The sequence below is a fragment of the Erigeron canadensis genome, chromosome 7 (genome assembly GCF_010389155.1).
Source record: "Erigeron canadensis isolate Cc75 chromosome 7, C_canadensis_v1, whole genome shotgun sequence".
In the NCBI taxonomy this organism is placed as follows: Eukaryota; Viridiplantae; Streptophyta; class Magnoliopsida; order Asterales; family Asteraceae; genus Erigeron; species Erigeron canadensis.
Window position 1 is genome coordinate 10,929,469 of NC_057767.1, and position 15,807 is coordinate 10,945,275.

General features: G+C 31.4%; 2 protein-coding genes across 2 annotated transcripts; both read right to left on the bottom strand.

The window, feature by feature from the left end:
- Positions 1-2: 2 nt before the first annotated feature.
- LOC122607730 (protein MIZU-KUSSEI 1-like) lies at positions 3-1,080 on the bottom strand. The gene has a single exon (XM_043780757.1). The coding sequence runs from the start codon at positions 951-953 to the stop codon at positions 213-215; it is 741 nt and encodes a 246-aa protein (XP_043636692.1). The 5' UTR covers positions 954-1,080; the 3' UTR covers positions 3-212.
- A 5,024-nt stretch (positions 1,081-6,104) lies between these two features.
- LOC122607314 (protein Dr1 homolog) lies at positions 6,105-9,497 on the bottom strand. The gene is made up of 6 exons (XM_043780265.1): positions 9,202-9,497; positions 8,428-8,493; positions 7,920-8,009; positions 7,604-7,698; positions 6,929-6,997; positions 6,105-6,544 (listed from the first exon to the last, which is right to left on the bottom strand). Exons 2-6 carry the CDS (start codon positions 8,480-8,482, stop codon positions 6,377-6,379), a joined length of 477 nt encoding a protein of 158 aa, XP_043636200.1. The 5' UTR covers positions 8,483-8,493; positions 9,202-9,497; the 3' UTR covers positions 6,105-6,376.
- Between the last annotated feature and the right edge of the window lie 6,310 nt (positions 9,498-15,807).

Sequence of the window (15,807 nt, forward strand, 5' to 3'; positions counted from 1 at the left end):
AATTTTACTAATAATATATATCATATCCCATTCCACCCTCATAAAGCTACAAATTACACCAAACTTATCCTTTTTACATTTTCCATAACAGGATAAGCAACAACAAAAGGAAAAAATAAAGAAAAAGAAAAAAAATCTAGCTTATTCTACAAAGAACTAAGTTAATTAAACAATAATTGGCTAGCTCTTACATTTTAATTCCAAATTCTGCATTAAATTCTAAGTAAATAGACACTAAGTTCAGGAGCACCATTACTATCAGGATTCATCATATAGAAAGCTTCAGAATCTCTTGACCCTATAACTCTTTCAAATTTAGCTCTCATATACATAATTTCATCTCCTTCATCCTCATCTGTTTTCTCTGGTGGCAACACACCAGCCCCCATTGATATTGGCTCAACAGCTTTCAATACCCTCCATTCTTTCTCTCCACATTCTCTTTTCATGGCAAAACCACACTTTTTGCCATTGCAATATGTCCTCCAAACTGGCTCTTCTAGTAATAACCTTCTTGATGTGGCCACCTTTTTGGTTTTGTCTTCTTTTTTGTCACATTCTAATGCGATTCTAACGAGTCCTGATGCCATTTCCTTAACCAGGTTACTGATCGGGGTTTGGAGCTCGATCAGGAAAGCTGGTTGGGAAATGGGATTTTTTTGGAATGCGAAATAAACATGGCCTCTTCGGGACCCAAATAGGGTCCCAACGACTCTAGGGCCTAGGGAGTTTAGAAGGTTTGTACGGTTCTTACTAACTGCAGTAAGAACCGAACGAAATCTAGCAATTGTAATTGCTTGGAGTTTTTTTCTTGTTTGTAGTGGTTCTGGTTGAGGGTGGTTGTTGGTGGTGGTTTTTGTTGTTTTAGGGCAAGTATTGGATGGTGATGGGATATCTTCATCTTCACTGCTAACCTTATTTGACCAATGGAAGTGCATAGAGTTCTTTGCCATGGTTGTATAATACTCAAATTGAGAACCAAAAGGGAATTGAAGAAGGCAATTTCCTAGAGAATGTATGAGAGTGAGTGAGAGAGAGAAAAGGCAGATATTGTTGTGTCTTTTATGGATTTATGGGTGTTATTTTCTTTATATGTGAACATGGAGTAAATGCTTCAATTCCTTTTTCTTTTACAGACCAAGTAGTATTTGTTTTTTGAGTGAAAGCAAAAATTCCAATGATCAATTTTGCAGTATATGAAATGGTGAATGAGTAATGAGTTGGTTGGGTATATTTAATAATGGGATGGGTTAATAGGAGATGGGTTTATAGTTGTCAAGTTAAGTACAAGTCAAACAAATTTGGTCTAGATGATATGTGAACATTTATTTCTTTTCAATCCTACATTAGCTTTAGTGTTAAAAAAAAAAATTTGAACGTTGTTGCTTTTAGATTTTAATTATTTCTTATTGAACTTATAATAATCAAACTTATAATAAGAGTTCATATTCTTATTTCTCAAACTCAACGACCCTTCTTAACTAAAATGTGATCTACTCTTTTGTATCGTTAAAGGACATGAATTGGACATTCTAATCTATTTCTATTTATAAATTAAACGCATGTCTGAGATGAAACTCAGAACTCTCGAAAAATCCTATTAATCTACCCTTAAAACTATGGTTTATTTGTAATCAAAATTAATATTAGAGAAATGATATTTATGATTGTAAAAATATAAATTCAAATATTTTATACGAGTAATATGGAGTATAAAAAAAATCTTCTGATAATGCCTTACATTTTCACAAGCAACCAAATTTGTTTCATAAAAGATATATAATCTCTCTGTATCAAAATTATTGTCTTACATTAGATTAGATATAAAATACAAAATAAAAATAAAAAACATAAGGAGCCCTGAGCCCACAAATTTTTAAAGGAACAAAGAACATGACAGTGGAGAAGAGGGTGTAGGTTCCAAGAAAACAAAAAGATTGCAAAGCAAAATCCCATCTTAGCCCTTTTTCCATCTTTACAAGATTCTACCCGATCTAATAAACTTGTAATATAATCGATTGTATCCTCATAAAATAAAGTTAGTACATTATACGATAAATAAATTATTCTTGATAATCAAATTAAAAAAATTTTGATATTTTTGTCGTGTAACAATGCGAATAAACTGTACTTTTGGTTAAAGTGATTAAAAACATCGAAATAACAACACATGTATTAGTGACTCACCAATGTAAAGTTGATGCTATGCTTCAAAAAATGGATAACAATTGTAAAAATAAAATTTACACATAATATAGCAAATTGAAAATGATATTTGCTAAGTAATTGGATAAAGAAAATAAATGGGAAAAGGTCACTAAGTAAAGTTAGGCTAAGAGATGAAACATTTGACTGGCTTTTCTGTGTGTTTGTTTGACCTTAGTGGAGCCATGGGATATATAGAAAACAAATTAAAGAAAAATAATGTATTTGGAGGATAAGGAAACCATGCTAACCTTGACCCTGACCCAAAATTGACACAAGAACCCCGGTATATCTTTTTATATATGAAGCTAGAATCCAATACTAAAATTTAGTTAAAATAAAGCTTAGTTGGCATTCATTTATTTGATTAAAACTAATCTATTTATGACGTATGCAATCTTTACTAATATTTATTAATATTATGTTATAAAATTAAATAATCAAAAGAAATAGACTGAAGTGTTGAACGTTTCATCTCTCTATTATTATTTTCTTATATAAATTTCATTCATTTACCTCCCCGGTAAAATTGATCTCTTTTCCATTGAATATAGGGATTAGAATATTAGAATGTAAACAACTTTACACGAATTGTTATAGTATGTATTGAACTTCAATATTATGCATTGTAAGTAATAAACTTTCAAATTTTGTGGATTGTATATATTTGAGTATATGTGTCAATCATATAATTTGTCACTTGTAAGTTTTTGATTGGCCGAATACATACAATGCACAGAATTTGAAAGTTCATTACATACGATGTACAAGATTGAAATTCGATACACACTATAATAATTCATGTAAAGTTGTTTACATTATAAGGTACTAATCTCTTGAATATACATATTAATGTTCAATTTTCAGATAATCTATTATCTTATTTGGTATCTATATGACTGGTGAAGTAATATCTCGACCATGCATCTAAGTTTTTTATCTTATCTATATACAATAATTTTATATCTTATATAATAATAATTATTATTATTATAATATATATAAACCAATTTATCTTTTGGTATTACTGTATATCGCGTTGACAGTCATCATGCCAGTCTAATTCAGATCATTGACAAAACACAAAACCAATGGTATGTTGGTACATGATTATTTACGAACGGGAAATGATTAATCTGCCTAATTAAATTTTTTAAAAATTCTTCGAACTATAAGATTATGATATATGGCAAAATCAATAGTTGGGATTAAAAAGAAGAATCAGTAAGGTACACATATCATGATTTGAAGGTTTTTAAAGGATTTTGTAGGAAGATGTTTAGGAGGATTAATCATTTTCCTTTACGAAAATGTATATTATTTGTATTTTTTATTCTTTAGAATAAGTAAATAGTAAGAAAAATATGACTAATTTCAAATTTATCAAATTTGCATACAAAGTTTCCTCCTGCTTTTGAGAGGACTTTCTATTTGGCTTCTTTATATATTGCAACAAATTTTTAGGGTATGTTATTATAGATGTATAAGCAGTGTTAACGTGTTTTACACGTTTAGTATTTACATCACAACTCATATAACTATAAGCAATTATCATAATATTACCCGGGTAGTCACCCGGGTCCTTAAGCTAGTTTAAAAGGAAAGTGGGAAGCTTTGCTTCACCGAAAGTCCCTCATCTTCAAATATAAACATCGACATTTAATTATTAATTTAAAAAAACTACTAATTACTACAACAAACATTTGTCATTTCAGAAAAAATATGCTCCATTCTCTTGTGCGGTTGTTCCAAAAGGTTGAACCAAACGAAAACCATGTAAGTTATTTTGTTCATATCTAAACCTTTATAACGGTTCTTATCAAATCGTAATAAAATTGATACCGTTGACACAGAAGCTCTTTAACAACAATATATCAGCACCCATTAGAAGTAAATGTCATTTACAAAAATTCTCAGATTTATATCGATGAATATGTAATATTAAACGATGTTTGTTGTTTCATCTTAAAAGATTTTAAGTTCAAGTTCGAAACTTTTCTAACTAAATGTGTTAGGATGTTCAGATCAAAAACGGTCATTAAAATACCTTATATGTATATTACTTTATTTTTCGTATCTAAAATTCTAATGTAAAACTTAAATTAATGGAAATGGAGCAACCAACTCTATTGGAATCATTATGAGATACTCATGTCAAAGATCATTATGAGATACTCATGTCAAAATGGGAGCGCAAACGGCAAACCTAATTAATTGGGACCTCATGTCTCCCCACCCCTGCCTTTGTAATTTTATATCCACACAACTACACATCTTACATTTAAAACAACAATAACCCTTCAACTATAACCATAGACTTACATGTCAAATTAATTGCACAACCTCTCCCTAATCCCTTACACATTTCGAACAAGATAGACACAAGTATTCTGACCATGTTCCTGACTACTAAAATGACCTTACAGGATATGTCACTTTCAAAAGTCAAACTCACAACCTTATGATAATACCCCTTAACCATATACCTACATATACTCATATATAGATAGACTAGCAAATTTTTTGTTAGTTCAATTTGGGATTTAAAGAATCACAAGTAACAACGGTTAACATGTGTCAAGAAATAGAAATCAAAGTGTTTGCTTAATGTCTTACCAACTGCATCATATATACCAAGATTTAAAGGTAAAAATTACAACCTCAAAATCCCAAAATCTTCTTTTTTAAATATTTAACAATCTCGACTCAATTGTGTTCTAGTTGTGTTTTCTTCTTCTTAAGAAACAACTTAGGATCAGGGCTGTCAATGAGGATACTTAAGGTGTGCAACAGCCTCCAAATTTAATTTTTTTAGGAACTTAAAAAAACGAAACTTCAAGAACAAATGAAAATTAATTTTAAGATACATAAGAAAAGTAAACGATAATAATTCAAGAACAATTCATTTGGAATGCTAGAAATTATGTTAGTCACTTGGAGCCATCGATAATTTTTGACGACTATCATTGAGTTTTTTTTTTTTTTTTAGGTATTGGCCCAATAGTCTGGGGATTTTTCGCATTGTTGTGTAGGGTGTTTTTCACATTACAGTACCTCTTGGGGATCTCAAGTTTGAATCTTGCCCATGTAAATATGGTGAGAAGACCTTAGCAATGTTATCGCTATCCACCACATGGGAAGCAAACTCTTTAGCGCGTTGTCAAGAGTCGAACCAGCATGTTATTCGCTATTTATTCCTTTCAAAAAGAATCATAGAGCTTAAAACATAACTTTTTCTATATCTTAGGCCCTGATTTGTAAAGGCCCTTTAAAATCTTAACAAATATCATCTACAACCACACGATTTACATTAAGATTCTTAAAATTTATTAGACTTAGAATACAAGATCGACTTTTACAAACTTTTACAGATTTTACACACTGAGTTAGACTAATAGGTTATTATTTTTATTTTCCTTTGTTCATTCTTTCTTAATGTTTTATTGGACCATATTTGTAAACTTTGTTCATAGAAGTTTGTTTGTTAGTGTAACAAAAGGTATCCGCATCACTGTATGTACGTTTTACATCCAAGTACAATAATTTTGTAGTGTTAATGTGATATCAAGGAGTAGCATTACAAATGTTGTTGGCTTGTCAAGTTCAAAGTAAAGGATGAAGATGATAACTAAGATATAGAAAAAGTCAACAAGCTATCAGGATCAGACAGCTTTGATAGCTATCAGGATGAGTAACAATTACTCCATTGAATTAAAGTATAGACCATTACTCCATCAGTAACTACCAAGCTATCAGGATCAGACAACTTTGATAGCCAAGATTAAAACTCAACGAATCCAATCGTCTAAACAAAAGGTCAAACGAAATAGTTTCGATTCACCACAAACGTAGAATATAAAAACTGCATAAACAAAAAGCTTGTAGAAGCTACTTGAGACTAACAAAAGTTTAAGGCAACTACCCTTCCATTTCATTCCCTATCAATATTTCTAGAAATGAAAAAATCTACCAACATATTCTGCTACAATCATACTAATTACAGCAAACATATAGACAAATTAGGAGTTGCGGAGGGAGGGTTAAACTAACATTCAAACTGGTAAATTAAAAAACTAGATCGGGTGGGACTTTGTACATAGGATAAAGAAAGAGAAGAGCTAAGGAAGCTTAACTGCCTATTTAAAGCTTAACTAAGACGGGTCCTAAGAGACTAAGAGTCGGCTTCCAAACTAGGATCTGCTTCTGGTGGTTTGGAAGCGGTTCCAACACCGTTCATTCTGGCACGTGCCTCTGCAAACATCCTCTGTTGTTCTGCTAATGCTTCTTCTTCAGTCATAGAAGCTCCATTTGAGGACAACTTTCCACCTTTCGGAGTGTCCTGGCAAGTAAATTAATAATGTAAGGAATCTCCTACATCCAAGGTAAACATACCAGACTTGAAATAGCAAGATGGGTGAGTCAGGCAAATTGGGGTACCGAGTTGGACTTATTCAGAACCTTTTTTTCTAGAAACATTCAGTCTTTATTAACAATGTGTAACTTTTATCTAGTTTGACCCATATTTTAACTTCAGTTTATTTTCCATTTTGCTGGCTTGATGCCTTGAAGATACCAAAAAACTGGATTTAACTTGTTCATCAATATATAGTTCCAAATATGTCGCTGACCCAAATTTGTCATTCAAAGTAAAATATATATGGTTCCAAAATTGATACATTTGATGACAAAACACAATTGTATCCTGCACAAATAAATAAAGTACCAGTGTTTCAAGTTTGTGTTGTTCGTATGCAGCATATACGTCTTCTATGTATTCCCCAAAACCAAGAACCTGAAAAGGTAGCATAATCACATTAATGAACAACGGGAAGAGTAATATGACAAGTAACAAGTGGATCAAGATACAACAGCAAAACTGAAACAAATCACTCTATATGGTAAAGGTCTCGGTATGTCAACCAAAGTATGAAGAACAAAAACCACAGATAGGTGATAATAATCTAAACAAGAATGCAAGAATTATGTCCAAATATTGTCATGAAATTGACGACAGAAGACGATAAATAGATTTATTGTACAAAAATTAGGTTGGGTGGTGGTGTTATATTGGACGAAAAACAGTTTGTCAAAAACCTTCTATTTTGGCAAAAATACTTGGTCTATAATATCATTACAAACACATTACATATTGAGCATATTATATTAAAGGCGTTAACAATGTTGGACCAAATTGACCAATCTACTTACTCAGTTATTCGTTAGGTTTTAAAAAAATTTACCTTATTGACCCGTTAAAAATGATATAACATAAAAGCTAAATCTATAACTCATAACTGTAAATGGGTCAATACTGCCTTCACAAACCCTGAACATGCGAGTCCCGAGTCAAAATACGGAAAATAGAACGAGAACAAAGTTACTTGCATGAATAACAAACCTCTAACGCCTTAAGTACATGCTCTGGTGCAATTGTTTTCTTATCATCCCTGCCACACACTTCATTCGACTCTGACGAAACAAGATTGATAAACTCTGCAATATAATAAAGAACGGAGTTCATGTTAGATATCTGTAAATACACAAATATAAACAGCAAACAATGATAGATCACAAGACAGCCATTACAGAATCCTACGTACAAGACGAGCAACGCAAAATATTAAATTGGAAACCATGAACTCCAAAGACACAGAGAAGACACTCCTATATATCATCATGAAGTCGTTTAAATTGGAAAATGAAGATAATCTCACCTACACAACATTCAATCAATAGATCTTGAGTATCTCTTGCAACACGTACATCTGGAGGTAACATTTCCTTAATAATCTTGGTCATAGTAGCTGCAAATTTGAAAAAAACCTTTACTTTAGCATTTAAGTAATCTCCATTGACAGATAGACCAAACAAGTAATCCTGATCCATGCTCGGAGTTTACCCAGCAAAAAAAACTAATTTATACGTCTAAAGGACTCGACTTCATGCATACATCATTGATACGTAGAAGAAACGGAAAATAACCATACAATCACGCGACGGAAAAAGTTAAAACGATATACGACAAAAAATTTCTCAAACGTCACGAACTTTACGAGCAATCATTAACAGATTAGCTGAACATATACATAGAAAATTTTACATGTTATCCAAAATATTAACGACAGAATCCAACCATAAAAATTATTGATTAGTTCCATATGTAAATTACTGATTAAATAAATAAATGAACAAATACTTAAATAAACAATTAGATTAACAAACCTTTAGGAAGAGAAGCATCCTCTTTCGCCTTGCCAACAATATCATTAGGATCCATCTTTTTTATCTCTGGAAAAATCAAATTTCATTAAAAAAAAAAAATCAATAAAACATCTATTATGCTTCAAACTAATAGATCTATACAATATATACATACATATTCCTTTTTTACTTAAAATACAAAAGATAAAACAAAAAGGATAAGTTTATATGTTATGAAAACTTATAAATATCAAACTTCATAAGAAAAAAAAAAAAAAAAAAAAAAAAAAAAACTTTTATCCATCAAATTCATAGATCTATTAATATAACTAATAAGATTTTCCTATGTCAAAATACAAAACACAGGTAAAAAAATAAGCCTTTTGAAATAACAATAATAATAATAATAATAATAATGTTATATTGTTAGATTTATAGATCTATTACAATATCCATATGCCATTTATAAGCTTTTTTATATCAAAATACAAATTACAAATAAATTTATAAGCTGTTTCTATATTGATATATAAATAAATAAATATATATATAATATATATAAAATTTATGAATACATAAACTTTATAAATATAAAATTCAGAAAAACTAAAAAGAACGCATCTTTTATACATCAAAATCCAGATCTATTGAAATATGATACACACACACACACACATATATATATATTCATAATACAGAAAATAATCAGATCTACATAAAAATAAATATATAATATACAGATCTAAACAATAATAAATTTAAACAAAAAGATAAATTAGAGAGAGAGGAGGTTACCAAGAAGATCTAAAATCGGGCATCAACAAAACGACGACGTATTACAACAAAATCGGAAAATAAGAGTCGGAGATGGCGCATGATGGAGAGGGGTTCGATCGATATTAAGAAGGGAAAGGGGGGGGGGGCTATTGGAAGTTCAGAAGATGACTACTAGGGTAAAAATTCTTTATCAGAGAGAGGTTGGGTCACGCGCTTTGGAGAGCGTGGTGATGTATAAAGGAGGAAAAAGTGGAGATAAGGGCGCGTGAAGGAAGGGTGAGAGTGGGAATGGGTGGCGATTAGATCCATGAGGTATGGATTTTATAGTTATCAAAGGGGGGTGGTGGGATTTATGAAATAAGGGAAATTAAGGTGTGTGTTGGTGAATTCATGAAACGGTGGGATGACCGATAAAGTGGAGCGTAGGAAGTGGATCTTACAATCCATGGATAACTTACAATCGGGTATGGTTGATTCAGATTGGATCGGGTTTTATTCAACTTTTTTAAAATTCTTCGATTCCGATTAGGTGAATATGTCTTTACTAGCGTGATTAGGGATGAGATCGACCTGTACCGTACCGAACTGATACCATCCCGATTAATCCCGATACCGAAAAAGGATCAAAGCGAGAACCGAATACCGTACCGATTATATGGATATGGTATCGGTACCGGTATTTTGGTTTTGTACCGATTAAATACCGAAGTTTCACCAAAGGTAACCTGTGCTACAAAGCTTGTACATATATTAACACTAACAGGAAAGTAACAAGGTTTATACATAATAAAAGAAGGTTTTTACAGCAAATGAAAAGTGATAAAACATGACATAATTTCAAAACAAAAGATACATGACATAAAACATGACTTGCAGCAAACTACTTAGCAAAAATCATGACATATATTAAGTGTCATACATGAGAGTCATCACTATTCAACAAACAATGAAAATGCTTGTAGTAAACAGTTGTAGCAAAGTACGTAGCAAACAATTGGAGCAAACAGAAGTATTTGCAGAAAAACACGAGACTTGCAGCTAAACATGGAATGCAATCGACCCATTCAGAAACAAAAGTTTTCAATCACAAATGCACCTAAGCTTCAGGGGTCAATTTCTCTTTTCCTTTTTTGTTTTGCTTGTTGAGAGCCTCTTCCATCTCTATAGACCAAAAAAAATAAAATTAATTGCCTACTTCGTATTATTTGATGCACAAACATATACATATACTAAAAACAAAAAAAAAGTATGACTTAAACTTTACTCATTGCAATGTCGTCGTCATTTAATATATCCATTAATTCATCTTCAAATATAGGCTTAGCTTACCTTTTCACCCAATCTTTGGTGCAAATCAAAGCTTCCACTATTTGTGGTAACAATCTTGTTCTATACGGGCCAAGTACACGACCACGAGTATTAAACGCCAACTCGGATGCCACGGTAGAAATTTGTATTGCCAATATATCTAACAAGTGTAGAATATCAATGAACCATAACACTGTAACAACATAAAGTTTAGAGCAGAAATAGATTTCTTTCAAATGCAGCTCGAAACAAGTCAAGTTAAATAAGTCTTAAACCAGTATATATCTAACAGTAAGCCATATTGAAACAAGGCAGCTTGTTTTAGCTAAAACAATTCAGAGTCAATCTAGTATGACATAGATTGGAGCTTGTTTTTCAGTTGGAAAAGCACAACTTAAAGGAACAATAAGTCTTGAAAGAGTATATATATCAACAGTAACATGAAAAGGAAAGTAATTTACCTTTAGCCATCCGAGCTACAATTGGGAAACGGCCCTCATTTTGCTTCCACCACTTAAGAATGTCATATGAGGGAGTCCAATTCAACTTCGGTTCTTTTAGGTACCTTTGTAATTTCGTTTCACTATCAAAATCGAGGCTATCTTCTTCCAAACGAAACCTAGAGACGAAACCATTCCCTTGACCCATAACAACATCTTGTTGATTAGTTGTTTCTTGAGAACCTGGATTATCACATATTTGGAAAACCTTTCCTCATAGACCTTGAACAACTTATCCATCCTATTCTCATGATCTACCAACATAGCACTCACCCTTTTGTCAATTTCAACCTTACCCAATGGCTTATCCTTGTTCATGGTATTGATAACGATACTTCTGAAACAATGTCTTATGAAGAATTTTTTCAAAGTTGGATCCAAGAGAACAGCAAAGTACATAAAGTCATTGAGCTTATCTAACTTGCCCCAATACCTAACATATTTTTGTTTCATTGACTTGTCCAGAAGACAAAAACCAACCATGCTCTCCCACTAACGTAGATGGTCATCTATATCCAAGATTTCACCAAAAAATGTATGAGCTATAGGTTTTGTAGATACTGATATTGCTAGAGTCTTATCCTTAAATTTCTCTAGAAATTGAACAATTTCTCTTGCAGCACCAAAATCTTCATGACCTGGAACTCTATCTAAATCACGTTCATAATTATTATCGACACCTTCATACCTGAAAAATATGTCCTTCAACTCCACGACCCTTTTCAACATTTCATAGGTGGAATTCCACCTAGTTGGACAATCACCACACAAAAACTTTTCCGATTCAACCATTTCTTCTTTCATGCAATCTTTGAACTTTTTAATCCTTTGGGTTGAATGTCTTATATATCTAACCGCTTTTTGAATACATTCAAAATGATAGTTTTCATGACTCAAAGCTTCTTTCACAATTAGGTTAATTATATGTGCCATACACCTAATGTGGAAATGTTTACCATCTTCATACTTATTCTCTAGTTTGGATAACACATATGTTATTGCCGTGTCATTAGTTTTTGCATTATCAACGGTCATAGTCATGATGTTCTTTATACCCCAACTTCTAATGCATTCCATCAATTCACTACCAATGTCATTACCCTTATGACTATCAATGGGTCTAAAATTAATAATTTTCTTATGCATAATCCAATCATCATCTATGAAATACCCCGTGAGGACCATGTAGTTCACCCCTTGACAAGATGAAGTCCATGTATCAGTAGTCAAGCTAATGGTAATATTTGGGTTACTCAAGTAATAATACAACTTTTGTTTTTCATCTAGATAATATTTGACAATATCCTTAGAAAGTTTATGCCGCAAAGGTAACTTAACTTTCCCATTGCAAGCATTAATTAACCTAACAAATGCCCAATGTTCTACAAGCTTAAATGGTATTTCCGCACAAACAAAAAAGTCAAGCTGGGCCTTTTTGATTTCATTTTCATCATGTCTCCAAACCGTGACACTAGATTCTCCATTAGCATTATTTTTAAATACTAGATTATGTTGTTTTTTCCTAGCAATAACATCAGGATTCTTAGAACAAAGAGAAGCATGTCTTTTAAGTCCGGACGTACCATTTAACTATGAATCAGCCTTGATAACTATTCCACAATATTTGCAATTTCCACACGCTCGTTCAAACCCGTCATCTTCTACAACAGTCACTTCATCAAAGTGTTTCCAACACGGTGCTCTCTTTTTTCCAGCTCGCTTTTTAGGTTGAGTTTGTGAAGGTATTGCTTTTGCTGTTCGTTTTCGTTTCGAGCCCGTTTGACGTGGTTCCTCTTTCTCAATGTTGTCATCCTCATCCATGTGAACAAAAGGAGTATCATCAACAAATGTGTCTTCATCCTATAAAGAAAGTACATCATCAATACAACCATGATTATCAATTATCATGTATAGAAAGATCGAACAGAATAGAAAAGCATACAAAATAGCGCCTATTATATTAATTACAATGAACTCCATTTAAATGTTAATTCATTTTAAAAGATATGAAAAAATAGCACTGAAACTTTCAATTTAACTACTAAAATTGATTTGACAACATATAAAAAAATTAAGTTACTTGAGATATATACATGGCCGGTGATGATGATGAAACCATGATAAATTGATGATACTATAGAAGTAGAGATGTATATGAATGCGCTGTATATCATTGATTTTTTTGTGTTTGAGATTTTAGGGATATGCGAAATCAGATGATTGCTATAAAAGAGAAAGGAAGAATGAAAGTTGCCAAGGTTTTGGAAACTAAAAAACCCCTCCATATTCTGATCATATGATGAGATGCAGATCTCTTTGCATGGTCGATCCATATTCCCCTTTATTATAAAACTCTTATTCGGTTTCTCAATTTCGTACCGGTACCGTACCGATTAATCCCGAACCCAATTAAGCTAAATACCCAATACCGAGTACCGTACCGAATACCTATCGGTACTGTATCGGTATTTCGGTAAACATGCTCATCACGCTGCATGATGCCCGGTCATTGGCCAATGATAACCAAATGTTAAAAGAAAAAAAAACACGAAAGTAATATACTAAAACCAAGAAAATCAAAAGATAGCAAAAAAAAAAAACAAAAAACAAAAGGGAATACGGAAATGAAATGAAAAAGTTAATAAAGACACCAAATGTTTATACGAATATATAATGTAACAAAGAAAGAAAAAATAGGATAAAAAAAGAAAATATATAGTATTTTTATAAAATATATAACATTTTAAAAAGTTATATAAGAATAAAATGTGAAGTGTAGGAAAACGTATAAAAAACAAATGTTAAAAAATTATAAAAAAAAAAGAAAACATAAATTATATAAAGTTAGGGAGTTAAAATTATAAAAAGAAAACAGTATTGGTAGAAAGAAAAAAGAAAAAAAAGAAGAAAGGGGCAGAAAAAAATAAAAAGAAAAGAAGGGGGTAGAGTGCAAAATATAAAAAAAAAAAACTGAAAATAGAAAAGATGGAAAGGTTTCAAACTCATGACCTCTCACTCCTCAAGCAAAGCCACAAACCACTCCACCAATCCTCACTTTTAATTCTTGTTTGACAAAGATTATATTTAATTTAATACTGGAGATATGGACAAAAAAGTTACTATTCACGCGAAATCTACTTAAATAGGTTATAATGTTGAAATTGCGAAAATATTTCAGAGTAATTATATGACCACTTATATATGATCAATTAGGTTAGACATAAAACAATGAAATATTAATTAAACTCGGCTTATAAAAGATATTGAAATAAGATGAGATAATGAGAATGAGACCTACTCTTATAGAAATAACATGAGCCAGATGACGCCACATTTAGAAATGGAGGAGTGATGCATCCATTTTAATTACTAACAGAAATATTGGACAACTATAACCAAAAAAAAGGAGTGAAACATATCGAATCGAGTTGGACACGAGTTAGTAATGGCTAAACAATTTGGTACATAAAGGTCATAATAGGCTTTCGCATTCTCTAGTCTTTGGTTTTATTTATATTCAACTTAGCCATATTTTACCCATTTATATAACTTTGTAGAAAAAATAATTAGGGGTGTAAAAAATGAACTGGAAAACCGAAAATCTGATCTGAACTGTGTGATCCGAAACCGAATAAGCCAAAACCGAAAAAACTAGAAAAAACCGCAAACCAGACAACCGATGTATAACGGTTCGGTTACGATTTTTAATATTCATTACCAGCGGTTAATCGAATCGAATTTTGATATATGCCTACATATAATCATATACTCGTATATGTATATTGGGGAAAGATAATTTGAGACCAACTAAAAAAAGTCCAAAAAATGACAATTGATTTTGGTAAGTTACACACCACCATCATGATTTACTACGATATACAAGACTTTTTTATAAAAACACTAACACTTTCCGGTGACGGGCCCACCAGAAAATCATGTGTAAGTTAAATTACACATGTGTAAGTTACTATAAGTTACTGTAAGTTACTATAAGTAACTTACACATGTGTAATTTAACTTACACATGATTTTCTGGTGGGCCCGTCGCTGGAAAGTCTTAGTGTTTTTACAAAAAAGTCTTGTATATCGTAGTAGATCATGATGGTGTACAAAAATGAATGGTCCTAATTGGTCCTAAAATAAGAGGTGGTCTCAAAATATCTCACCCTTATGTATATTTACACATATATATATTACATGAATACATCATTTACATAATATTTAGCTAACTTGTTATATTTGCTCCCTAAAATTCTAACAATTTTGCTAAGTTTCTTTCGCAATTTATGATTAGCTTTGGATATTCTTGATAACTTTTTTATGCATGCAACATCTTTATAATAAAAGTTGTTAACTTTGTTTAAAAATATTTATCAAAAATATTAGTAATATCATATAAAGGACATAGTAAACAATAATATTCTTAAATAGAAACTTGCATTGCATCATATAAAGGACATAGTAAGTAATAATATTCTTAAATATACTTGCATTGCATAAATATAACTTTAGAAAAAAGTATTTCAAAATTAGATGTAATGTATATTTTATTTATAGAACAAAATTCTAATGTAATTTTATGACTATTATACATAGAAAAATTTATTAATTAGGATAGAAATTGACTATTATAATTGAAAACTTAAACTTTATATTAACATGACTTTAATAAATGGTTAATCAAAAATCAAACCAAAATAAATCAATGTATTCGGGTAACTGGAAAAAAAATGGTTCAAAATTCTAAGCTAACAGAAACCGAAAACATGTTTCAAAATTTCTAGCTAACCCAACTGAACCGAACCGTTTGCAACCC